General features: G+C 41.9%; 2 protein-coding genes across 7 annotated transcripts in view; one reads left to right on the top strand and one right to left on the bottom strand.

Moving 5' to 3' along the window:
* CNTN4 (contactin 4) overlaps positions 1–9,782 on the top strand; it is a 992,918-nt gene extending 983,136 nt beyond the window's left edge. For all 5 annotated transcript variants that reach the window (XM_054551881.2, XM_054551876.2, XM_054551877.2 and 2 more), the window contains 2 exons: positions 7,245–7,413; positions 9,546–9,782. In XM_054551881.2, coding sequence (XP_054407856.2) covers positions 7,245–7,413; positions 9,546–9,646 — 270 coding nt within the window. In that variant the 3' untranslated portion in view covers positions 9,647–9,782. The remainder of the gene's footprint in view (positions 1–7,244; positions 7,414–9,545) is intronic.
* A 10,030-nt stretch (positions 9,783–19,812) lies between these two features.
* IL5RA (interleukin 5 receptor subunit alpha) overlaps positions 19,813–26,859 on the bottom strand; it is a 38,666-nt gene continuing 31,619 nt past the window's right edge. Inside the window, exon 10 of one of the 2 annotated variants that reach the window (XM_054551875.2) lies at positions 19,813–23,793. In XM_054551875.2, the coding sequence (XP_054407850.2) occupies positions 23,707–23,793 (87 nt within the window). In that variant the 3' untranslated portion in view covers positions 19,813–23,706. The remainder of the gene's footprint in view (positions 23,794–26,859) is intronic. The other variant, XM_024244860.3, reaches the window with a different exon arrangement.

The following is a 26,859-nucleotide window of genomic DNA, read 5'->3' as shown; positions in this document are numbered from 1 at the left end:
TTGACCACCATGAAAAAAAGCAGATGCGATGTGGGCAGAATTGATTTAACCAAAACAGGGGAGAGAGTGAAAAAAACAAAAAGAGAGAGAGAGAGAAAAAAAAATTCCTCCCAGGTACACCCATAGAACAGGGAGAAAAAGCACGATAAAAATGTGGAAAGCTTAAGGAGTCCCTGGGGATTACACGTTCCATGGGTGAACTTGTAACTAGATTTGAAGCTCCTTTTCAAGTTACTGCTGAAAGAAAACTAATGGGCCAGGAGCTACCTAAGCTATTTCAGGCAACCAGGCAAATGTTAGCTGAGCAAGAAATCCTAGAGATTATCTGGCAAACCCCTCACTTTACAGATGGAAAAACTGAAGTCTGTTGAGTATAGTGACTTGGAGTGCCTTCAGCTTTCTTAGGGGCAGGGATCAATATGCAAGCTGACGTGTGCTTCATGAACTGTGTCTAAAAGATTATAGGCATTTTTAGAAGAAAAATTGGGTAATGATTATTATACTCATGCTCCCTCTCAGAAACTCTCATATGGCCTTGCCTTGGTAGCATCTTTCCAAGAAGATCCTTCTGACACTTATTTTCTCAATACTTTTGCAGACATCTAGAAGATTCATTTGAACAGTATAGAATCAAGCAGGATATGTGATGAGAATAAAGCAGGTCAAGACAAACACAAGGGCATCTCACTTTCCAGGAAAGATCTGCTGGTCTTGGTGTAAGACTTAGGGAAATGACTTTTATTTTTATAAGAATAAAATAGGCCAGCGCAGTGGCTGACACCTGTAATCCCAGCATTTTGGGAGGCTGAGACGGGTGGATCACCTGAGATCAGGAGTTCAAGACCAGCCTGGCCAACATGGTGAAACCTCATCTCTACTAAAAATACAAAACTTAGCCGGGCATGGTGGCGGGTGCCTGTAATCCCAGCTACTTGGGAGGCTGAGGCAGGAGAATTGCTTGAAATGGGAGGTGGAGGTTGCAGTGAGCTGAGATCACTCCACTGCACTCCAGCCTGGATGACAAGAGTGAAACTCTATCTCACACACACACACAAAAAGAATAAAATAAAATATTGGAACAAATTTATAACTAGAGAGCTCGGAACCATTTCAGATCTGTGCACCAGACCAGATGATGTAACCTATTTGAACCATAGACTGACATTTTTTTCCAAATGTGATTTCTTATGTTGGTTCATTGTATTTTCTAGATCCAGCCTGTATCTGTGATAAATATAAGTGGCACCTCCATGTTGGGAATTTTTCATTTAAGGGACAGAAGTGATGGATGTGTGTCAAGTGTGTGAAATGGTACAGAAACCACATGTGTTGGCAATGGAGGAGAGAGTGGGTAACAGGGTTAGACCAGATGGTAGGAAAGGACACTTTCTGAGTTCTTAATTTCCAGCTCAGTCACTCCCCCTTCTTTTTAGGAGTGGTACTGGAGGAGCCAGACACCCTACACCTCCTCAGCTACACCCCAAGGAAGGTCACTGTAACTGGCTATACATTTTGAATTGCTACATATACATGTGAATGTTTAGAGATACATAATTTAAAGCTACAGGTATCCACAGGTTCCACATTCTCAACTGTGGATAAAAAATATTCAGAAAAAAAAACACAAAAAAAATACAATGAAAATGACACAGATTTTAAAAACAATACAGTATAACAACTATTTACATACCATTTACATTATATTAGGTATTATGAGTAATCTAGAGTTGATTTAAAGTATACGGGAGGATATGCTTAGGTGATACACAAATTCTATACCATTGTATATCCAGGACTTGAGTATCCACAGATTTTGGTATTTTAGGGAGGTCCTGAAGCCAGTTCCCTGAATTACCAAGGTACCAATGAACAACTCTCTCTCTTTCTGCGTGTGTGTGTGTGTGTGTGTGTGTGTGTGTGTGTGTGTTACCTCCCATGATAGCTCACCTCCCATGATATCTCAGGAAACTCTCCCTAGTGTCACTTTTAGGGTAAGATTAGAGGCTGAATAAAAAGTGGATCTGATTGCAATGGAAGAGTTGACCTTTGCTAGATAATTTGATGCGTTAAATACGGCTATTGTTTATCTCAGACTGACCCTTTCCAAAATTAAGTTTTCCTCCCAAATACTGAAGGTGTTGGGTTGTGGGTTTATTTTCCCTTCTTCACTAAGTTGTCTGAATTCTTTAGATCTCAGCTTGGGTAGACAGTCTCAACAAGAGGCTGACTCTAGAAAGTTTAAGGCCCCAAATATTTTGTCAACACAAATCCTTAAGCTACTTTATGACATTAGAGCTAAAAGGAGAGCATCTGGTTTTAGTATCACAAATTAAACTACCTACAGGTCCAGGCAGATAACATAAATGAGTTATGTTCAGTCCATTCAAAAACTACTACTAATACATATACTAAGCACTGTTCAAATTCATCTTAACTTTATATTTTATTTTATTTTATGTTATTTTATTTTATTTTGAGACAGAGTCTCCATCTGTCACACAGGGTGGAGTGTAGTGGTACAATCTTGACTCACTGCAACCTCTGCCTCCCGGGTTCAAGCAGTTCTCCTGCCTCAGCCTCCCAAGTAGCTGAGACTACAGGCGCCCACCACCATGACTGGCTAATTTTTGTATTTTTAGTAGAGATGGGGTTTCACCGTGTTGGCCAGGCTGGTGTTGAACTCCTGACCTCAGGTGATCCGCCTGCCTCAGCATCCCAAAGTGCTGGGATTACAGGCATGAGCCACCATGCCTGGCCTCATCTTAACTTTATAATAACCATGAAGATAGGTACAGTTATTATCCCTAGTTTTACAGATGAAGAGCTATGGCGCAGAGTTTAGTAACTTGCCTTTCACACAGCTGGTATGTTGAAGACCTGGGATCTGAATACAGCAGTATGGATCCTGAGTTCTACATTTAGCCACTTGGTTCTTCTGCCTACCAGCAATAAATAAATAGAGTAAGTGATAACAAAGTACTACAGAGAAAAAGAGGCCAAAGTGAGGGGAATAGAGAAAGCCATGGAGTGGACAGGAGAAATTTATTATTTTATATAAAGGCCAAGGAAAGCCACTTTTAAGTGGTGAGATTTCAGTTGGGCCTTGGCAGCTTTCTGGGAATGTCCCAAGTACTGCAAAAAAGGAAGTGCAAAGGTCCAGCGCTAGGCATGTGACAATGTAGCAACATTGGAAGTGTTGGGACTATCACCAACTGCAGAGTTTGTGATTGTTCAGAATGAGACTTCTCAACTCCAGCTAGTTGTTGTCAGAGAGGAATATAGACCACGGGCTTAGTCTATTTTATTCTGGATTGCACTTTTGTAGAGTCTTACTCAGGAACAGAATACCTGAGACTGGGCAATTAATATGAACAGAAGTTTATTGACACCCAGTGCTGGGAGGGAGAGGGAGGAAGAAGGAAGAAGGGAGAGGGATGGAGAGCTGACTCGCCCTTTTATAACAGTACTAATTCCATCTGTGAGGGTGAGCCTAATCACCTCATGGCCTAATTATCTCTTAAAGTTCACCTGTTAATACTGTTAAAATGGCAAATTTCAACATGAGTTTTGGAGAGGACAAGCATCCGAAGCATAGCAACCAGTGTGGCCATATCTTCCAGTTTTTCAGTAGAACCCACAAATTTTTAATGTATAATGTCTTGGTTTTTAAATGTTCACATCTAACTCAAAAAAAAAATAACACTATGACAGCCAAACAAATAATATATGCAGGCTGGTTATGACCCATGGGCCACTAGTTTTTTACTGTCTAACTCCCTTGGTTTGTGTTCCCAAAGACAGATGCCAGAGAGGGAAAGCAATTTGCCCAGAGCCCTACAGGTGGTAGCCAAGCTAGTCTTAGTTAAAAATCCAGGCTCTGAGGCTGGGCATGGTGGCTCACACCTGTAATCCCAGCACTTTGGGAGGCCGAGGTGGGTGGATCACCTGAGGTCAGGAGTTTGAGACCAGCCTGACCAACATGGTGAAACCCCATCTCTGCTAAAAATATAAAATTAGAAAGGCATGGTGGCACATGCCTGTGAAGTTAGCTACTTGGGAGGCTGAGGCAGAAGAATTGCTGGAACCCAGGAGGCGGAGGTTGTAGTGAGCTGAGGTCACACCATTGCACTCTAGCCTGGGCAATAAGAGTGAAACTCCGTCTCAAAAAAAAAAAAAAAAAGAAAAGAAAAAAAAATCCAGGCTCTGGAGCCAGACTGCCTAGGTTTGAATGCAGGATCCACCACTTACCAGTCATGAGACCGGGCAATTGCTTAACATCTCCACATCTCAAGTTCTCATCTTTGAAATCAGAATAATAACATTGCCTTCCTTAAGAGGTTATCCACATAAGCATTTAGAACAAGCTTGTCCAGCCCACAGCCCACAGGCTGCATGTGGCCCAGGATGGCTTTGAATGTGGCCCGACACAAATTCATAAACTTTCTTAAAACATTGTAAGATTTTTTTTGCAATTTTTTGAAAGTTCATCAGCTATCATTAGTGTTAGTGTATTTTATGTGTGGCCCAAGACAATTTTTCTTCTTCCAGTGTGGTCCAGGGAAGCCAAAAGATTGGACACGCCTGATTTAGAACATACAGTGTTCAGATATTAAATAGTGGAAGTAGTCTATAATATTTGCTGCTATTATCATTATTCCCACAAATCCATTCTTTCCCCTTGTCTTCCACCCTAGATTATATCAAATGCAAGCACAGCCTTCAAGTCAATCAGCTCAAGCAAATGTTTGGTGTAAATAAAGGCTTTACAGGACTTTATTTGGGTTCTGCTGCAGTCCCTAATATTGCAAGACTGATAAGCAGTGCTGATAAAAGTGCTGCTTTTTCCTGGTAGTGTTTCTTTTGGATTTATATTTGAAACAAGCTGAATCCTCTGAGCTCTTGCGAGGACCAGAGGTAAATCAAAGCAGCAATTTATTCCTCAAAGCCAGATGTGACCTTGCATCCCATCAGCCAGCCCGTTCTCCTGGAGGTCCGTGATGAGAAGCTTTGACACTCCTGAATGTGCCTGAGGATTTATTTGTGCCTAATCATTAGCAAGGGGATGCTGGGTCTGATACAACTGATGCTGTGGAGAAGAAGGGGACGCTTATGAATCTTTCTACCTTAAGGAAATTGTGTTTTCCACCTTGTATTAGAGAGATATAAATTAAGGTGATGAAATGCCAGGGAACAGATGGGTTCTAAACCATTCTAAGGGAATTTTATGAATTTCACTTGTGTCTGGTTTTGTCTTGAGACACAAGAGTGACCTTATGTCTGTAGCCTCAGCAGATCAGAATTTATAAGGGATCTTAGGGAAGGATGAGCTAATCTCATGCTTCTCAATGCGTGATCCCTGGACCATCAGCACTGGCATTAGCTGGGAACTTGTCAGAAATGCAGATTTTCAGGTCCCATCCCAGAACTAATCACAAACTCCAGGAATGGGGACCAGCAATTTGTGTTCTAACAAGTTCTCCAGGTGATTCTGATCACGCATGAATTTGAGAACTACTCATCTAATTCATCTAATCATGATGCTTATCCCATATTAACATCTCCTGATGATCTTTTAAAAAACAACTACAGCCTGGATCCCACCTCTGTGCAGTCTTAGGCAGGCTAGAGTGGAACTGGAGCAGGGTTTCTGACCTCCTCATAGTCAACATTTTGAGCTAGAGAGTTCTTTGTTGTGGCGCTGCTCTGTGCATTGTAGACTGTTCAGCAGCATCGCTGGTCTCTCTATCCACAACACCTGGAGGACATGTTTTGACAAACATGTCTGCAGACATTGCCAGATACCTCCCTGTGAGGCAAAATTGCTCCCCTGCCCCTCCCACCCTGTTGAAAACCACTGAGCTACAGCATAAGTATTTTACAAGCACCCCAGTGGTTCTAACATGCAGTCAGGACCAAAAACCACTGACCTCATCCAACCCTATCTTTTTAATTGTCAGGGGAAACTGCAGAGGATGAGCTTTAGTGGTTCTATAGGTAAAGGCACACTTTCCCAGACCTGTATATTTTGTTCCTGATTGGAGTAAATGCCAATCACAGCAGGCAATCCCAGGTAGGTGAATGCATTTTTAGGAGGCTAGTTGGCCACCTCATCAAATGAATCCACCTCCAAACTCAGAACCCATGGGGGGCCTAAGATGAAAACAGGACTGTTGCAAGCTGCAGATATGTCTAGGGTGACAATGGTTGCCTCTTTGCTACCTAGCCCCTTAAAGTGGGGTTCCAGAGGAAAGGAATGGGAGGTTACTACTCTTGCCTTTCAGATATTTTCTCCCTGTGCTGAAATGTCCTGTCTCTAAGAGTCATGATCATAACTTATTGTGCCTGGCTTGTGCTCAAACCTTTGCCATGTATGTTCTCTGATTATCTTTAAGCCTTCAAAGATACTATTTCTTACATGCTTCCTCTAAGCTAGGCCCTCACCAGATTCAAACCTTGTGCAATCTTTTTTATTTTTTTTAATTTTATTTTTTTGAGACAGTCTTGCTCTCTCGCCCAGGCTGGAGTGCAGTGGCTTGATTTCGGCTCACTGCAACCTCCGCCTCCCAGGTGCAAGCAATTCTCCTGCCTCAGCCTCCGGAGTAGCTGGGATTACAGGTGTGTGCCACCATGTCTGGCTAATTTTTGTATTTTTTGTAGAGACAGGGTTTCACCATGTTGGCCAGGCTGGTCTCGAACTCCTGGCCTCAAGTGAGTCACCCACCTTGGCCTCTCAAAGTGCTGAGACTATAGGCATGGGCCACTGCACCCAGCCTCCTTGTGCAATCTTGAAAACGCACTCCAGAAGTGTGGGTATTATTGTCCCCATTTTACAGATGACTGAAGTGAGGCTCAGAAAGGTAAAGTGTCCTGTGATCCCACAGTGGCCAAGTTTATTCTGATGCCAAAGCCCCGATGTGTAACTGAGCACTGTACATCCTTAAGGAGCTACTCATATTTTCCATTTTCCCAGGTGTGTCAACTGAGCCTCCAAGAGGCTAGGCAATAGGTAGAATCATGTTGCTGATGCCCCTGTTACAATATCCTTTCAGCAATTTCCTCGGAATAAAACGGTAGCTGCAGTCATGACTCTCACCACAAATGAGACTTCCAAATGCAAGTGGGCAGCCAGACAACCTCTACATCCCTGCATTTTGCTCGTGCCCAGAGGTGAAAACAAATGAATGCTCCATATTTGGGGCCTTTGTGAAGACGGCAGGTGACACCTGTTCTTTCTTTATTGGCAGGTCTTGTACAGATGGAACAGACAAAGCAGCACATCTGTCATTGAAACAAATAAAACATCGGTGGAGCTTTCTTTGCCTTTCGATGAAGATTATATAATAGAAATTAAGCCATTCAGCGACGGAGGAGATGGCAGCAGCAGTGAACAAATTCGAATTCCAAAGATATCAAGTGAGAATGCCTTTTTTTTCTCCCTTTTCTCCTGCCTGTCTTATCAGCCTTCCAGATGAGTCAGGGCTTGAAAGACATTCAGCCTGCAAAAGAAGACTTAAAATAAAAAAGGAGAACACTACCCCCCTTCTCCAGATGTTTGCTGGCCATAGGCAGTTTCATGCAAAAATCAGTTTGCCCGTGTTGACTGATCTATTCAGCTGCTAATCAAAAATCAGATTAAAGCAGACCCAAATCAGTCACTAAGGTTTTTCCGTGTCAACCTGTGTAGTTTGCATTGCATCTATTGTAGCCCCAGAATTACAGTTTTGAAAGTTAAAAGCATGACTCAGTCAGAAGGAACAAGGAAAAGCATTGTTAAGTATGCTGTAGCAGTTTTTCTCCAGTGAAACAGTGTATGCAGTTCAATGTCTTGGAAATATTTTGAATTTACTATTTATTTTGAATGGGTGCATGTAACATGTGCATCAATGTGTATGTCTCTCTATAGTCAAGATTATCTTCACTTTCAAATGTTGTTGAATAGCATATTCTTTTTGAGCAAATACATTCAATTCTGTTTTTACAAATACCGTGTTTATAAGTATCTTAACAGCATATTATTTTTTGTTGTTGTGTGTGATCTCATTTATTTAAAGAAAAAAAGACAAAATAGCCAAATCTATGGAGACAGAAGTGAGGCTAGTGATTGGCAGTGGCTGGTCCGTGGGGAATGGGGGTTTAGGTACTGGGTCTTCATTTGGGGTGACAAAAAAGTTATGGAGCTTGAGAGTGGTGCTGGTTGCACAACATTGGAGTATACTTAGTACCACTGATTTGTACATTTTAAATGAGTTGAAATGCTAATTTTGTTATGTGTATTTTACAGCAATAAAAAAAAAGACTGAGGTTAGATATCTAAGTGTAGATTTTCACAGGCTTTCAGATTTCAGTCTGGAGATTAGGGGAGCAGTGAAGGCTGGAGATATACATTTTCAAGACATTGGTAAAAAGATGATATTTTAAATTATGGACAAAATCCTCACCACCATCCTGACTTTTAGCCATGTGACATCCCTCTGCTAAGGGGTGATATGCCAGTGTTTCTGGATGGAGTTTATATTTACTGCATCTTTTTTGCATACAAACACAAAAGGCATTTTTGTCTTGAAAGTGGGGACAATTGGATTCTACACTTCACCAAACAAAGCCTCTAACTTCTGTCGAAAGGGAGCCAGATTTTTGGTGAGATGTGGAAGTAATCTCCAGGTCACGAAAATACAAGATTGGGGTTTATTTATCTCACTTCATTAAAAATCTGACTTTATACTTCATACTTTCTTATCATTGCAGGGATTGGTATTTTTAGGTAGACTGATGATTCCTGGTTTTATTCATTACAAAAACATATATTAAGCAATATATTGGTGTAATTATTAGATAACAAGGAAGTGACTGTGAGCCAAACATGATCGGTTTCAAGAGATTTTTCATTATGTTGGTCAAAGAGACCTTACAAGATTGAAGAACCCCCGAATGACAGTTGATAGCTTCTTACTATGAAAAGTGTAAGACCCATAAGAAAATTTAAAAAAGGATTGAGGCTATTTTGTTTGCAGAAAAGGGGTAGATTTAGACAGGCATGGGTTTGAACCCCGATTTAGCCATTTACTAGCTGGGTGATCTTAGATAAGTTACTTTATTTCTCTGGGCACAAATTACCACCATCTGTTAAGTGAGGTAGTAATAATACCGGCCTTCATCCAGTTTTTACAAGATTTAAGTGTTATATTCATCTGTGCCCAGCACAAAGATAGAGTTCAAAAGGGAATAGCAATTTTCATTTTGTTGTATCATCGACATAGCATGGTGTTTATCAGTATTGTTCCTAGTAATATTGAAGTTTCTTCTCACATTAGATGGGAACATCCTTATTTTACAAATGCTTTGACGGAGGTACAGGGCTGTCCTATACCCTACTCTCAGGTTCGTAGCTTGGTAGTCATAGAACTGATATTTAAAAGCCATTAAGACTTTGATCGTCATTTCCAGTAGAGTCCATGCAGTTCTGCTGTTTCAAAAAGCCCTGTGGCCCCTCTTCCCTTTGAAGCCAGGATGGGGCTGTTTTGAGTGAATTTGTTCTCTCTTTTCAGATGCCTACGCAAGAGGATCCGGGGCTTCCACTTCGAATGCATGTACGCTGTCAGCCATCAGTACAATAATGATTTCCCTCACAGCTAGGTCCAGTTTATGACAAAAGTTATCTAAAGGACTTGCTGTTTATAATATAAGCAACATTTAGCTAGTTGTTTTGAAGACACCCAGTACTAAGTAATATTGTTGTTCAAGTACATCTTATTACTGGAATAAAAATGTTTTTTGCTTCTTTAGGAATGGCATTATACAGTACTTCCTCAAAGCAAATCTAGCTTTGTCTGAAGTTTCTTTGGAAACTCTGCAATGCACTGAAGACATCTGTAATATGATGTTACCAAAGCAGTTTACATATGTCCTTATATGCATATTTTTTATTATATATTTAGTGTTTTATAGAATTTTTTAAAGTTAACATATAATGTAGATATTAATTTTTTCCTCGGCTGTAAAATGCTATGGGCAACACAATCATGCAATTATAATTTGAAAATATTTCCTTTAAAGACAGAGTTTGAAACTCATCTCGGTAAATAAATTGCAAATTACTTGTACAGTTTTACAAGGATCTCATGGCAGAACAGCTGAAGACTTGGTCTATAACTCAAGGCTGTTGTATGCAAACTACTCTTCTAGTGGTTAATGCATTGAATCAAGTCCTTTTGACATGTACAATATGTTTTCCCATGCCATCGTGAATTTTGTTGTTCAACACAACTTGAGATGGTTTCAGGAATGGCTGCAATCTCAAAAGCTAAATTTACTGCCCAAGAGGCACCTTGTGCAATATTACCATCCCTGAATTTAGCATTGTACAGTAAGATTTTCTTTTCACTCAACTAAGTTAGCATTGTCTTTGTAGTAGCATTATCTTAGACATTAAATTTGACGTAACATATATCCTGTAGTAACATAGACCAAAAGTTACTATAGTCAACCAAGTCTTTCAAAGGATAAAAGATAATTTTATTATCTTTAACTGTATCTATTTTGAATGTAAATTTAAAAAAAGTAATTATCTGTCAATGGATTCATAATTTCTTTACAAAATTTCTTATATATAATATGTGTATCTCTGTAATAATAGAGCCCTTCTTTTGAATCAAAATTACATATGGAGTTTGGAAGACTTCTCCTATTTCAACAAATAGTTGCTGCAAGAATTTTTAATATGACTCTATAAAAGATCTTTAGTACAATTGTATGGTTTCTTGATGATTCTGTTTTGCAATAGGTAGCCTAGTTGCTTTATATGCTTTACCTTCTAAGTCTTAAAATCACACACTGGAAAATGACAATATCAACAAAACTGTATTCTTATGAAAAGAACTATTTGTTACAATGGGAAAGGTTTTGTAAGCAAACCCTAGTGGAACAGTGACATAAAAGGCAATGAAATTTTCTATAAACATTTTCTCATGTAAACATGCTGCCACCTTTTCTTCTTTCTCAGAGAACTCAAATTTGCTGTAATTTGTCATTTTTGCTTACAAATAATATAACTTTTCAACCTTCTAGTTATATTTATCAATAAAGTCATAATCGGGATTCCATTTGTGTAAAAACTAGGGTGGTAACCGGAAAAAAAATATTGTCAGTATTTCAAGCTGTGTTCCTTTCTTAGTTTGATATGGTTACTTCTATGTTAAAATAAAATTTAAAATCACATGCAAAAAAAATCAACAAAATAATAAAATGAATGAAAAAAAAATGACACCCAGGGAGTTCCCAAACCCAGTGTAAATGATATTTACCAGTGATCTAGCATATGTAATCTTTTTTAAAGGTATTGTTAATAAATATTCTGTCATTTGTAAAGATACTTGTCTTTTGGGAGCATTTTTCCTGCCTGCCTGTCAGGGAATTTGTTAGCTTACCTTTGTGCTAGTTATAATTTGGGATCATAGAGGGACTCAAAAGTCTCTACCCAAATCTAGATGACCCAGAGCTTTTCCTTTGGAATTGGCAACCCTGAAGCACCATTTCAAATCCTCTTTGGAAATAGAGAGGGTCCTAATCCACAAGTAAATGTCCTGAAGATGAGACTTGAATATTTTCTCTTGATTACCTAAGTCTTTTGTATATTTACTGTAAGTATATCTGTTGTTTCCCTCACCCCGATTGCTAAAAGGATAAGTTCTAAGCTTGAGCATTTAAGGCTCTTTTTTTTTTGAGACGGAGTCTCGCTCTGTCACCCAGGCTGGAGTGCATTGTTGCAATCTCAGCTCACTGCAACCTCTGCCTCCCAGGTTCAAGCAATTCTCCTGCCTCAGCCTCCCAAGTAGCTGGGATTACAGGCGCCCACCACTACACTGGGCTAATTTTTGTATTTTTAGTAGAGACGAGGTTTCACCATGTTAGTCAGGCTGGTCTCAAACTCCTGACCTCAGGTGATCCTCCCAAAGTGCTGGGATTACAGGCATGAGCTACCACACCCAGCCCTTAAGGCCCTTTTTAATCCAAAACAATTTAACTGTGTATGCAGCCACATTAAGCCCTCCCTGACCCCTGAACACTGCTTGCTTTTGGTCTCACCTCTGTGCCTTTAGTCTTATGGCTGCCCCTTCCTGAAATGCCCTCTCCACCCTTCTCTCCCATTCAGACCCAGCTGTCCTAGGGTAGCTCCAGCCCCAGTTTGTCTGCAAAGACTTCCCATGCTTCAGTCCTTTATGACATTCTTCCTTGGAATTAGTTGCAACCCCTATCAATGCCGCTTATTTAGTAATTAATCAGATACTACTTTTGGAAATCTCTTGTACTGTTATCTTGCATTTTAATTTAACTCCTGTATTGTTACTTACTTTTTCTTGTATGTATGCGTTGTCTTCCCAACTAGATTGTAAGCTCCTTGAGGGCAGGGACTTTGGTCTTATCTTCCATGTACTCTCCATAGTGCCTAGCACAGTGCCTTGCAATAAATACTCACTGATTAATTGAATGAAGGGGTCTTTGAAGTAGCATTTTGCATCAGTTGCCTGCCTGTGTGCCATAGCAAACCAACAGGGAAGACTGTGTCATTACTTTCGTGATGTGCTGAAAAACGTTAAAAGGCCTGGCTTCTAACTTTGTACCTGGAAGAAGTCTTTGACCAATTGGCTTCATCATTGGGTAAATGAGGTCCTGGATTAGTTGAGTCTAACCAAATTGAAGATGTTTTAGAAAGTGCCCCATGAGCATCTCCACCCAAACTTGTCTCATTTGTTGGCTTTCATGGTTGCCTCAGGTAGGGTCCACTGATTGTAAGCAAAGAAACAACCCTGGGTAACTTGAGCAAACAAAAGTAAGGAATTAGAATGACACAGGTTACATCACATGAGCCAAGGAAACACTGAAGGACCAAGTCTTGAGGAGAATAAGAACCAGGCCATTCTGCGGGTCCAGACAGTGGGAACTTTGGAAAGTCTTTTTGGGGTGCTATTGTGGGGATGAATCAGCTTTATTTCCAATTTTGACGCCATTATGCTCAATATTCAGATTCCTGGGAAAGTGATCAGTTCCATTCGAGTTCCACAGCCAGAGTACCTTGATCAGACTAAGCCTGTACTCATAGGGGAGGGATAGTTAAAGGAAAATTAAGATGCCGTTTTCCAAAGGTAAGAGAAGAAATTCTGGGTTGGTATAAGTAACAGATTTTCTATGCTTAGCCAGCCAAGGGGACTTAGGCCCTTAGCCCGAGTAATACACTCGAGTGGAATGACTATATTGCTGCTTGAGATTTTTTTCTGAAGGAGGAGCACTAGGAAAATTTGCTTTGCTTGTTTGACCTTTCAAAGTGCTTACTCTTACCCGCTTTTGTGTGTGTGTAGTCCACTTGTGATTTAACTGTATGAAAGGAAATTCTATTGTGCCAGATATTTGGATTCTCTCAGTGTACCTACTTTCTATGGAGCCCACACATGCTACATACAAAGCAGCACCTTTCCATGGGCACAGAAGACACAGATGATAAGCTTCATTGCTCAGGTAAGCTCTGAATTCTTCCAGCCTGTGAGGTAGGAGGTGCATAGGCTTTGATATTAAGATAGAATGATTGTGTTATTCCCACCATCAAAATTGTGGTTGTTTATATCCAGGAGGCAATGTTAAATCCTGATTAACCTTTACCCAGTCTCTTCCACCACCTTGCCTCACTACAAATATGCTCAAAGAATGTTAGTTATGAAAAGTATACAAATAGCACATAATTAACAACAAAAATGTCATGCAGTTTTTAGAGTAATCTAATGTAATCAACCAACAGGTGATTTTTGTTCACTACATTGGATTATCGATGCTACTGTTCTCCTCCGTTAACACTTATAATCAAGAAGTGACTGTTATTTTCCTGTTGTTACAATTAGCAAAATGTTCTGGCTAAAAACGTTATGTGGCCAACCATAGTGATCTGAAAGGCAAGCCTTTAAAATCAAGGACTTATATTCAATGTGTGGACATACCCCAGATTTTTCCATTACAAAATGCCAGACACTGAGGCCTTACAAAGGCAGCCTAATACAAAGACTAAGGATGTGGATCCTGGAGTTTGACTGCCTGGGGTGCGTTGTAATGATTTGCTACTTATTAGGGAGGATAAAGTTTGTAAAGCTCTAAATGCATGGCTCTCCAAACAGCGATGATTTTATCATCTGTTATTGTTCTTTTTCTCAAGGGACTTTACTAGAACCACAGATGTAGGATGTGGATGCTTCTTATCACCAAAATGAGTGGAACTCAGTTGGCACATCCATTATCACCTTTTATTTAAACATGATCGCTTCTTAATATAAATGTTAATATTCGATAATTTTAATCATACAATCAACTAATTCAAACTTAGGCAGTAGGGTTCCCATTCAGATGCCAGGTTTTGCACAAAGCCTCCCTCAGCTTCCCCATCTGAAATTGACCTCGCATTTCTCTGACCTCCAGGGGATGGGGTCAGTACCCACTCATGTCAGTCATCCCTTTGTACCTTGTATTTAAATCATTTTTGTTGGTGTCTTCCCCCTTATAGTAGACACACAGCACCTCAGCATTGGCATCTGGGTATGGTTCCTCATTGTGCTCCCAGGCACCAGGCCTGTGTCACCCCCATCTCAGACCTAGAGGGAGGAGAATATCTGGCCCCATTTCCTGTGGTTTCCTCAGGCCCCCTGCCAGAGTGTGATTACTAAATGCAAGTCAGGCTGCCCATTCTGCAGAGGCCCCTTTTCCCCTTGTGCTAAATGGGCCATGCAGATTAAATGTTCCAGCTCTGCAACTCAGCTGTAAACTACAATACTCAACAGAGATCACAGTTTAAACAAAATTGGCCTCTATCCTTTATCACCAGCAGTTATGGGCTGTGGTAGATTAGCAGAGCTCTAATGATATAGATCACATAGAGAGAAAGCTTCTTTTAAAAAAGGTCAACCATATGATCAATCTGAAAGTCTGGAAATTGGAAGGCTGAGCTACTTAAATATAGATGCGATTACATGTGATATCCCCATTCTCTGTAAACTGGGTTTTTGCCGTGTCCTTATTGTTATGAATAACACAAACTATACCAGGAAATATATATGTCCTAGGACTTTAACAAATACTAGTATCTTTAATTTGTTTTTCTAGTTTTCAAAGTGCTTTTCACACTAATAAGGGGAGGACACAGGTTTTTATTCCTTTTTTATTTATGAAATGGAAGCAAGGAGGTTATATAAGAAGCCCAAAGTAACACAGACAATTAGAAAGTCAGGGCTGGGCATGGTGGCTCACACCTGTAATCCCAGCACTTTGGGAGGCCGAGGTGGGGGGATCACAAGGTCAAGAGTTCGAGACCAGCCTGGCCAACATGGTGAAACCCCGTTTCTACTAAAAATACAAAAATTAACTGGGCATGGTGGCACGTGCTTGTAGTCCCCATTACCCAGGAGGCTGAAGCAGGCGGATCGCTTGAACCTGGGAGGCAGAGGTTGTAGTGAGCTGAGATTGCCCTACTGCACTCTAGCCTGGGCAACAGAGTGAGACTCCGTCTCATATAAAAAAAAAAAAGGGACTAGAATTTGGAACATACACTCGTTAGTGCATTTCATACACCTAGAAATAAGTACTTAGAGAAAGGACAGGATGGAGTAAGGAACTTGACTCTGAAGTTCAACTAGAGAACATTCTAGGACAAGTAGGTAGGCCAGAGGAAATGGTGAGGTAGAAGGGTGAGATGTCTGAGGTTCAGATGCTGGAGGTGGAGAAGTTCTGAGTGCTGGCCAGGTCCAGGGCACAGCCATCTGGAGGAATGGGATCGGATAGGTCCCTGGAGAGGGTTTTAGTTATTCAGTGTGGGACTATTGGCAGCCCTCTCTGTACCAGGCACTATTTTGGGCATAGAAGAATGATGTGGCATTCATATATGTGTCAGGAAGCCAAGGCACCAGTAACAGTATTTTGTCACAATACAGAGAAATGCACTGATAATAATAGTAAACAGTGATTATGCTTATAATATGTGCCAGACTCAGTGCAAATCAACCTACTGATTTAGTTACCATTTATTATTCCTATTTTATACACAGGGGATTGAGGTTGACAGGTTCACATTTGTCCCTGATCACACAGTTGATCAGAGAGGCCAGGAATTGAAATGCTGGTGGCTTGGGTTTAGGGCCCTACTCCAAAACATTAGATGTCTCTATCTGTAAATAGATGATACATAAACAATAAGGTAGATAGATAAATAGACAGATAGATATGGTTCCCATATAGCAACAAGAAGGAAAGGCAGTCATGAGCTTCAGGCTGCTCTAAAGTGGCCCAGTTTCTCTGCTTCTCTTTCCTTGACTGCAAATGTTGTTTTTTGCATGTTCGTTGTCCTTGACTTCAGGTGTCTTAGAGCTGTTTCTTTAAAGTCCGGCTACCCTGCAAGATCAGGATTACCCAATAAAATAGGAGAGGACCCATTAAACTAGGATTTCAGGTAAAAAAAAAAAAAAAAGTTATGCTTCTTTACTATAAGTATGTCCCATGTGATATTGATTTGAAATTCAACTTTAACTGAGCCTCTTATTTTTATTTGCTAAATCTGGCAAACTTACGCCAGGAGGTCTTCATTACTCCCATTGAAGTAATTAATTTGTAATTCAAAACTTCAGGGTCTTGCTGATGTGTTGTCAGATCTCTGAAGGTCAGTGGCTCTGAGGGCGAGACATGAAGTTTGCTGTTTTGAGTTCTGTTTCGTTTGCTGAACTCTCCTTCCCACTTTTCCTTGGATGGTGTGAGGATGGGATGTGTGTGTGTCCAGAGAGACAGGGCTGATGGGTGAAGTTCCTCTTAGAGCTGGCAGAAAAGAGGTTTTTTGTTTTGTTTTGTTTTGTTTTTTGAGACGGAATTTTGCTCTTGTTGCCCAGGCTAGAGTGCAATGGCGCACTCTTGGCTCACTGCAACGTCTGCCTCCTGGGTTCAAGTGATTCTCCTGCCTCAGCGTCCTGAGTAGCTGGGATTACAAGCATGCGCCGCCACGCCTGGCTAATTTTGTATTTTTAATAGAGACGGGTTGCTCCATGTTGGTCAGGCTGGTCTCGAACTCCTGATCTCAGGTGATCCACCTGCCTCGGCCTCTCAAAGTGCTGATATTACAGGCGTGAGGCACCACACTCAGCCCAGAAAAGAGTTTTAAGACAAGGGAATCTTTCCCCAGCAAAGGCCCACATTATGTGGCAAGAAGGTGTTAAAGCAGGTGGAAGGGATTCCAGAAATATTCTGAAAGGTTAAAAAAAATGGGCTTGTGGCCAAGAACATAAGCCACAGCACAGCTAGTTGGAAAACTATGTAGTGGATGCATCATATATCAACTACAATGTTGGGACCAAATATCCAAGACCAAATAACTGGCAGTTAGAATTGGCCCAGTTGTTCCTCTTGAATTTAGTGGTTACCAAATAAGATATTGAGTGCATACTAGGTGTCAAGCACTTGCTGGGCACTGGAGAAACTGAGATAAATAGGGTTAAGGTTTCCCTCATGGTTCACTGAAGGAGACAGAAATACACTTACTGAAGGATGGTGTGAATAGTGCGACAGATAAAGGTATGAACAGAATGCTGGACCTGTTTTTCTTGCAAAACCTACTTATAATGAGGTTAAGTTCAGTCAAACACAATTTTTTTTTTTACCATTAATCCCCCAGGATAGAATGATTTTTATTTGATTAAACATAATTGTTATTTTCCCAAATTGGTTGCTTTTCTTAAAAAAAAGAAAAGAAAAACACATTCACGCATATTTTGAATCCATTAAGCCATGTGTAAATATTGGCCCTCTGGGAAAATCTAGCTCATTGCCCACTTTTTTTGTAAATAAAGATTTATTGCAACATAGCCACACTGATTTATATATTGCCTATGGCCACTTCTGTGCTATCATGGAAGAACTGAGTGGCTGCCACAAAGACCATATGGTCCTCAAAGCTGAAAATATTTACTATCTAGCCCTTTAAGAAGATGTTTGCTGGCCAAGGATAGTGGCTCATGCCTGCAATTCCAACACTTTGGGAGGCCAAGGGCTGGATGATCACTTGAGCCCAGTAGTTCAAGACCAGCCTGGGCAACATGGGAGACCCTGTGTCTACAAAATTTTTATAAATTAGCTGGGCATGGTGGCACATCCATGTGGTCCCAGCTACTGGAGCGGCTGAGGTGGGAGGATCACTTGAGCCCAGGAGGTCGAGGCTGGAGTGAACGGTGATCACAGCACTGCACTCCAGCCTTTCCAGCCTGGGTGAGACAGGAGACCCCGTCTTAGAAAAAAAAACAAAAAAAGGCAGCAGCAGCTTGCCGACCTTTAAACTACGACACCAGTACTTTATTGCTGATTTCGTTCTTGCAATTTTCCCCTCAGGTTTATGTGTTCTTCCACTTTATTACTTGGCAGGGACAAATCTTTGCTTTTAATTTTAATAAGTGAAACAAACCTAATAAAACACCTTCAAGTTTAAAAGAGTCCGCTAGAACTTTAAAATCATGCACATGGGCCATATGGGCGGCTTTGTGTTGCGCCTGACAACCAACGCAGATGTCTACTGAGAGCCAAATGGTGGGTGGTGCCGGCTGGGGAGGTGCGCAGGGAGCTCAGAGGAGCCCAGGTGTTTGGCGGCGGCTGAGGTGGAGGGCAGCGTTTCTGAGACGAGCATCACACCAACTGTGAGTTTTTATTACTTCATTAATTTAAGCTCCAGTGACGATTTAACTTCTGCTATAACCACACAGCTTTAATAAATGAACCTACCATTAGAACTTAGTTCTTTAGAATCTATATTGTTTTCTATTCTGATAAATATTTAATAAGCTCACTTTCTTTTCCTTCGTCTGGTTACCCAACCAGCAGTCAGTTCCTACTTGGGGCTTATGGACACAAAGATAAATCAGACACTGCTCTTGACCTCAGAGTGTTTACACTGGAAACGAGACAGAACATTGTTAAAGAGTCCAGGCCAGGCGCCGTGGCTCACGCCTGTAATCCCAGCACTTTGGGAGGCCTAGGCGGGTGGATCACGAGGTCAAGAAATCGAGACCATCCTGGCCAACATAGTGAAAACCCGTCTCTACTAAAAATATAAAAATTAGCCGGGTGTGGTGGCACGTGCCTGTAGTCCCAGCTACTGGGGAGGCTGAGGCAGGAGAATGGCTTGAGACCGGGAGGCGGAGGTTACAGTGAACCGAGATCGCACCACTGTACTCCAGCCTGGGCGACAGAGTCAGACTCTGTCTCAAAAAATAAATAAAGTCCAATCACTGATAGAATTAAACAAAAGGAACATAGAGGGACACTTAATTCAAACTGGAAGCTGAGCAAAGATTTTCAGGTGGCAAAGAGCCGAGACTTAGAAGATAAAGCAAAGTGTCAACAAAATGAAAAGAGGTTGAAAAGGCTTTTTCCACCAGAGAAAGTTTCAGCAGAGGCATGGAGTGATGCAACAGCATGGAGCTACAGGGAAATAATCAGCACATTGGTGAGAATAGAGGTAGGAGTATTTGGGTATGTGCCTGGAGAGCTAGTAAGGAGCTGAGTCATAGTGGACTTTGCCTTCAAAGGAGCTTTAACTTGAAGGTGATGGGGAGTTATCTAGGCAGATGTGCCTTTTACATTGATCCTTCAAAGGGAGGAAATACTAGAGGAAATACATGAGTTCAGTTCAGAGGCTACTGTAATAGTCCTAGCTGAGAGATGGAGGAAGACAATAGTGGGGACAGAGAAGGGGAATATTTAGGGGAAAAATGAGAAAGGTACCCACCCCTCTTTAATTGCAGACTTAGACAATTCACTGTCATTTATGTTTAATATTTCTCATTCTGAAACATATTTATATTCACATCTATTACCTACAAAACAGGAAATAAACATTATTGTCTTTTAGTACAATACAAAATTCCAAAGGAAGGAATGGTTTTGAAAAAATTTGCACCCTGGTACTCAATTTGAAGGATGTAGAAGCAGGAATAGCTACAGTCCTTAGGCTAGCACCAAGTCCTATTCTAATTAGGTTTTTCACCTTTACTTGTGCCATCAAAGATTGTTTTCAGTTCTCTGTTCTCACTTCCAGATATCTACTTTTTCTTTAACAAATTAGCACCTCAGGCTTATTAATTCCACCAGCAGATGGTCCTGACACATATAAGTCTCACCATGAAAACGTTTGGATTTTTAATCAGGATGTTCTTTGCCCACGTGGATTCGTCCCCAGCCTGCATGAATAGCTTGAGGTCTGAGGCATTTCAATGAGGCTCAGGTGGTCAGGCTGTTGGCAAACGTGACCTTCACCCTCTAGTCTCCCCAGCACTCCCCCATGCTGCACACAGTGAATTCCAAATGCCAAGGAAAGAAATTGGGCTAAAATCCCTATTGGAACGGATATCTTGGAAAAGCATGTTTGTTCTGATCCCGTGGCCGTGGAGGCTCTAGGAGAAAAGTGACTCTCTACCCTTGTCCTAGTGGGAGATGGCAAGAGATGGGAGCCAATATCATGACTTTACATCAACCTGCTGCTGATGGTGTTTACTGTTAAGTGAATTTCAAACTCTTTGATTTGCTATGACAAGGCTAGTGAGAACAGTATAGACCACTCAAAATGAGCCACTTCTGAAATACCTCTTACACAGCAATTTATACATAACAATTTAGACACTTTGGCAGCAAAAACATCCAGGTCACAGTAGCCCAGTTGTTAGGCACATGTGTCTCCTGGTTGCTTCTGACTAACCACATTCTCATTAGACACCCAGCTTCTTCCCCGTGTTATTATTGTAGGCCTTGAGGATCTCTGCCAAATACTGTTCAGTCTAACCTATATACAAGGTGCCGTATCAGGGCTGACAGAGGGTTTAAAAAACATTTATATTTTCTTAAGTCAGATACTGTCCTAGACACTGCAGATAAAAAGACGTATTTCACACAAGCTCCATCCTCCTGGAACCCACAGTCTAGAGGGGAGGCCTCCCAGCTGTTAATGGTATATCCTACAATGCAGTAGCTCCAACATGGGTATGAGGCCAAGAATGAGAATCCAGAAGCGGGATCAACCAACTCTGCTTTTGAAGGCTTCATGGAAGAAGTGATGATGGTTATGGGTTCCCAAAGAATGACTATGAGTTCCACAGGGCAAGAAGAGAGGAAGGAGTTCTCAATCCACCAAGAAGGCCAATGGGCTACTTTGTGTTGCTCCTGAAACACATATACCAAGGGCCAGATAATGGTACCAGCCCAGGGAAGTGCGGCAAGGAGCTCCACAGAGCCCAGGTGATCTATGGCTGCTGAGTTGGAGGGAGGAGTCTGAAGTGGGCACCACACCAGGCACTGAACAGCTGGCCACATTTGTGGTGGGGGAGCTCCCTGATTCTGTTCCTGCCTCCTAAGCAGAGGCAGTTTCCACAATGCCAACTGTCTAGGCTCTGGTTTGAAAGAGATCAGACAGGGTGCTCCAAGCCTCCCCAAAAGGACAGTTTTCTGGGGACAGGCCTTTCCTGTCACTTCTTCCTTCAGCGGCTGATTTTCAAATTTTGGTATTCATAAGACTCTCCTGGAGCAGCAGTTCTCTGAGTGTGTCCTGGAGACCAGCAGCATGAGCATCACCTGAGAATTTGTTAGAAATGCAGATTTTCAGACCCCACCCAGACCTATTCATTTAGAGACTCTAAGAATGGAGCCCACTCCTCTGTGTCTTAATGAGCCCTCCAGGTGCCTCTGATTCTGACCTAAGGTGTTCATTAAAAATACAGTTTCCTGGCCAGGAATGGTGGCTCATGCCTGTAATCCCAGTATTTTGTAAGGCTGAGGCTGGTGTATCGCTTGAGCCCAGGAGTTCCAGACGAACCTAGACAGCAAGGCAAAACCCCAGCTCTACAAAAAAAAAAATACAAAAATTAACTGGGCATGGTGTTATGCGCCTGTAGTCCCAAGTACTTGGGAGGCTGAGGGAGGAGGATGGCTTGAGCCCAGGAGAGGGAGGTTGTCGTGAGCAAAGATCACATCACTACACTCTAGCCTGGGTGACAGAACAAGACTGTCTCCACCCCTCACCCCCCACCCCCCCCCCACCCCCACAAGCAGGTTTGAGATTCTGAATCATTTGAGTGACCAAACATTTTAAACTTTTTGCCAACTATTGCAGCACCTCCATGGGTGTTGCCTTCTCAGCCACACCCCTAAGCAGGCCTCAGCTTTCCCTGACACTCCTCCGCACATTTCTGGGGTCACTTTCACCTGAGCCTGGTATTCAACTCCTCACTATGCCATTTCCTATCAACTTCTCTGAACCTTAGTAACTGCAACTATAAAATGAGACAGTAATACAGATTACTATAAGACAGTGCAGGCTTGTCAAGATTCAAGATGTTTCTGTGCCTATTACCCAGGGTTCAACCCTCTGCTGGTTATAGTGGATAATTATAGGTTAGTTAAGAAAACAAACAAACCTGGAAATATATGGTGGTCAGTGTGTCCCCACCGATGGATCAAAACTGACTAAAACACCTCCAGAAAGCATTTAAAGAGTGTGCCGGGTGGGGATTCTGGGCACTGTTACCTCCTTTCTAGGCCTTCAGCTTCTTGACACAGGGCCATGTAGAATCAGCACTGTTTGGGTTCCTTCCTCTTGCCCATCTCTGCCCAGAACACACCTGTACTTGGTTCCACCTGTAGTTCACCACCCATCACAAATGCCTCCAATCTGGATGCAGACTCATATATGAAGATGTTAGGAAGAAGAATTTCTGTATATATTGGGATGTTTGATGGGATGGCCTTGTAGAAACCTTTCCAAACTTGAGAGACTAGGATTGACTGGCATTACTTGACCAACAAGTTGTTCTGGAGTCTTTGGCAGCAAACATCTCTTCAGAAAGTTCATTCTTGATTCAGCGATCCCTTTCATGATTGAATTATGCTCAATGACTTTCTCAGCATATTTCCAGAATATTAAGGCTTCCTTCAAGAATATAATATTTAAACAAAATCCTGTCCTTTCTTTTAATATGGGGTGATATCTTAGCTCTATTATGCTTTTAAATTAGTTGGTTTCAAATGATGTATCCTGGATCAGGCCTCTGGAGCTTGAGAAAATTTCTCTCTCTCTCTTTCTCTCTCTCATACACACACACACACACACACACACACTCTACCTAGAAAGAGATGATTCTAGAATGTAGGGGAGTGAGGAATTTGTGGCTCTCACTTGTTATAGAAAAGATAGTCTTGAATCTAAGTTCATGATTCACTCCAGGCTGGTGCAAAATGCTTTCTTCCTCAGATGGTAGCTGAGGGCTACCATTGGCAGCTTAAACAGCCAAATGGGCACTGCCAGAAGTAAATACAGCTGGACGTTAGCCTTAAAAGCTGTCTCTTGTGCAAGAAAAGTCAGGTAAGTCAAGCAAATTGCAAAGATCGGCAGGTGAGGAGGTGCTACCCTGTACGGTGTGGGGAGAAAAAACATGGCAAAATGCTTGGATGAATCAACTTCCCTGATGTGGGCAAGGAGATTTTGATGAAGCATCCACACTTTTAAGAGATGCAAGACTGGTGTGTCTGGGTGTATTGCTTCACAGCTAAATTGAGTGTCCCATAAATTCTGAACACCTCTTAGCCAAGAACCAGCATCCCTGTTCTTCTTTTCACTGAGGCATGTGTGTGTGAGTTCATCAGAGGATGCCACAGTGACAGTCAAAACACAGAATCCTCCAGGGTCTCAACTCCAGGCTTCTCTATATAACAGATGACTTCAATTTCCGTCTCACTGGACCCAGCTTTCTGCAAAACAAATCGTCTTTCCTTAGATGTCTTTTAGATTCTTTGAAATCTTTACAATTGGCTTTACCTCTATTATTTTTAAAATAAAAATAGTAAATGTTCACAAAGAAAATGTGAAAAATAAAGTGGGAAGAAGAAGAAGATACCGAGCCATACACCTGTCTCTCAAACACAGCCCACTGCTTCTCCTAAGCCTTTCTAGGCGTAATGTTTTCTTTAGACTTACTTGAAGTCATATGGATACACATCTTTTTTTTTTTTTTTTTTTAGACAGAGTCTCAGTCTGTCACCCTGGCTGGAGTGCAGTGGCATGATCTCAGCTCACTGCAACCTCCACCTCCCAGGTTCAAGTGAGCCTCCTGCTTCAGCCTCCCAAGTAGCTGGGACTACAAGTACGCACCACCATGCCTGGCTAATTTTCGTATTTTTAGTAGAAATGGGGTTTCACCATGTTGGCCAGGCTGGTCTCAAACTCTTGACCTTGTGATCCCCCCCGCCTCGGCCTCCCAAAATGCTGGGATTACAGGCATGAGCCACCATGCCCGGCCGGATACACATCTTTAAAAATTGATTTCTTTCTCTCTGTCATCACTGATTGTAAATTACATTGTTAAATGTGCTTTGGCAGCATCACTTTTGATAGCTTCATGATATTCCATCCATAATTTACTACAGTATCCCCCTAACTTTGGCCAGTTCTGATCCATTTTGGCTGTAATGAATAATGCTGATAATAATTGGAAAATTGGTAACAAAAAATAAAATTGCCTGTAAGAGATCCTATTCCTTTATCTCATTTACTCATCCAAAATATTTTTTACTAACTGCTCCACACTAGCCACAGTGCTGTGTCTTGGGAATTCACTGATGGACACAGCAGGCATGACTCCTGCCTTTATCCATTTTACTTTTAATAGTTTACAGGCAATCTATTTGGGGGAGGAACCCTCTCTTGGCCATTGTAGAAATAAGGAACAGCTGGAAACCAGTCTCATAAATTGAAAGCTCAGGCCAGGTGGCGTGGCTCATGCCTGTAATCCCAACACTTTGGGAGGCTGAAGCAGGAACATAGCTTGAGCCCAGGAGTTGGAGACCAGCCTGGTGAGACCTTGTCTCTACAAAAAATGTCTAAATAAGTAAATCATCAGAAAACTCAGGATTTGATTTTTTAGAATAAGCCTTTCTTTTTTACTGCTAAAGGCCAACTTCCTTCCTTCACAGTGTGTGTGTATATATACATATATATATATTTTTTTTTTTTTTTGACAAGTTCTGGCTCCATCACCCAAGCTGCAGTGCAGTGGCATAATCTCAGCTCACTGCAACCTCCGCCTCCTGGGCTCAAGCCATCTTCCCACCTCAGCCTCCTGAGTAGCTGGGACTACAGGTGTGCACCACCATGCCTGAGTAATTTTTGCATTTTTTGTAGAGATGGGGTTTTGCCATGTTGGTCAGGCTGGTTTCAAACTTGTGAGCTTAAGTGATCTGCCCATTTTGGCCTCTCAAAGTGCTGGGATTACAGGCATGAGCCACTGTGACCGGCCCTTCACTGATGTCTAAATTTCTAACTGAGGTCTACATTTCTAACTGAGGTCTGAACAAGCAAAAACTTGCTCTGGCAGAGCTCCTCTAAGTCCTGGGACTTTGAGCACCCACCCCAAGCTCAGAGGTGCACATTACCATGAAAAGCAGAGGGTTTCCTTTCCCACTAGCCAAACATTTCCCAGTGGCCACTGCCCATAGCACCAATGTGCCCTCTTGTCACCCTTGTAGCACAGCCTCGGAGAATGGGTTGGATGGCTTTTGTCCTTGGAGGTGGAGGCTGTGCATGGCCTCAAGGGGCCCAGCTGTAGGCAGCTCTGCACTGGCTCTCATCCCCTCTCAGGGGGAGAATTTAGGCCATAGGGCCCACAGCACCAGGCAGTACTTCATTTCCCCCATTCTATGTGTTCTTTCTTTCTTCTCTCAGTCTCTAACTGCTTTGTTTTTATGTGAAACTCTGCAATGTGAGAAGAGAATAAGTTGTCCTGAGAAGCCAGGCACTGTTGAGTGCTGACATTCATCCTCTGCTTATTCTGAAACCAGCTTGTCTGCCCCAAGTTGTTATTTTACACACATGACTTGATTTTAATTAACAACAAATCACAACCTTATACAATAAGCTTTTAAACCAGTTTATTTCACCAACTTCGGAATATTAAAGGAAATCTTTTGGGGCTCTGTAGGGAAATTAGATACCAGCATTAAGATGTTCCATTAAGAGGCCAGGACAAATGACTTCAGTTGGCTACTTAAACTAGATGTGGGCTGGGTGCAGTGGCTCACGCCTGTAATCCCAGCACTTTGGGAGGCTGGATCACTTGAGGTCAGGAGTTCAAGACCAGCCTGGCCAACATGGTATAATCCTGTCTCTACTAAAAATACAAAAATTAGCTGGGCATGGTGGCGGACACCTGTAATCCCAGCTATATGGGAGGCTGAGGCAGGAGAATCACTTAAACTCGGGAGGTGGAGGTTGCAGTGAGCTGAGATGGCTCCACTGCACTCCAGATTGGGTGACAAAGCTAGACTCCATCTCAAACAAACAAAACCAGATGTGGTTACTCAGGGGTGAGTGTACTAGAGCAAGGAGGGACTGGCAGCACACATCCAGAACCAGCACCAAAGCTCCACCTTGGGGCCCACTCTTCTTCCTAAAGAACTCAGTGAACAAGAGCAGATGGGCCATTCCCCTGATAAAGGAGAACACAAAGATCCAACCATGGGCAGAATGATTCTTTTGCCAGCCTCCATTCTCTACCTCAGTCGGCTAGTAACTGTAACTGTCTATGAATCCTTCCAATACCCAAACTGCAAATGCTAAGGAAAGTTCACCACTTATTGAAATTAATTATTGTGGTGAGTTTTTCCATGAACCCTTTCTTTTCCCTACAACCAGTCACCAGGTGGTTCATCCAATCATGAGTTACTTCATTTGAGAGAAACCTAAAGTTGCTAAGAAAACTGTCTGATCTAAATCAAGGGTTGGTAAACTACAGCCGCGGGCCAAATCTGGCTGGTTGCCTG

This window comes from Pongo abelii, chromosome 2 (genome assembly GCF_028885655.2).
Source record: "Pongo abelii isolate AG06213 chromosome 2, NHGRI_mPonAbe1-v2.0_pri, whole genome shotgun sequence".
Taxonomy (NCBI): Eukaryota; Metazoa; Chordata; class Mammalia; order Primates; family Hominidae; genus Pongo; species Pongo abelii.
Note: the sequence above shows the minus strand (reverse complement) of the source record. Positions and strands in the feature narration are given on the sequence as shown.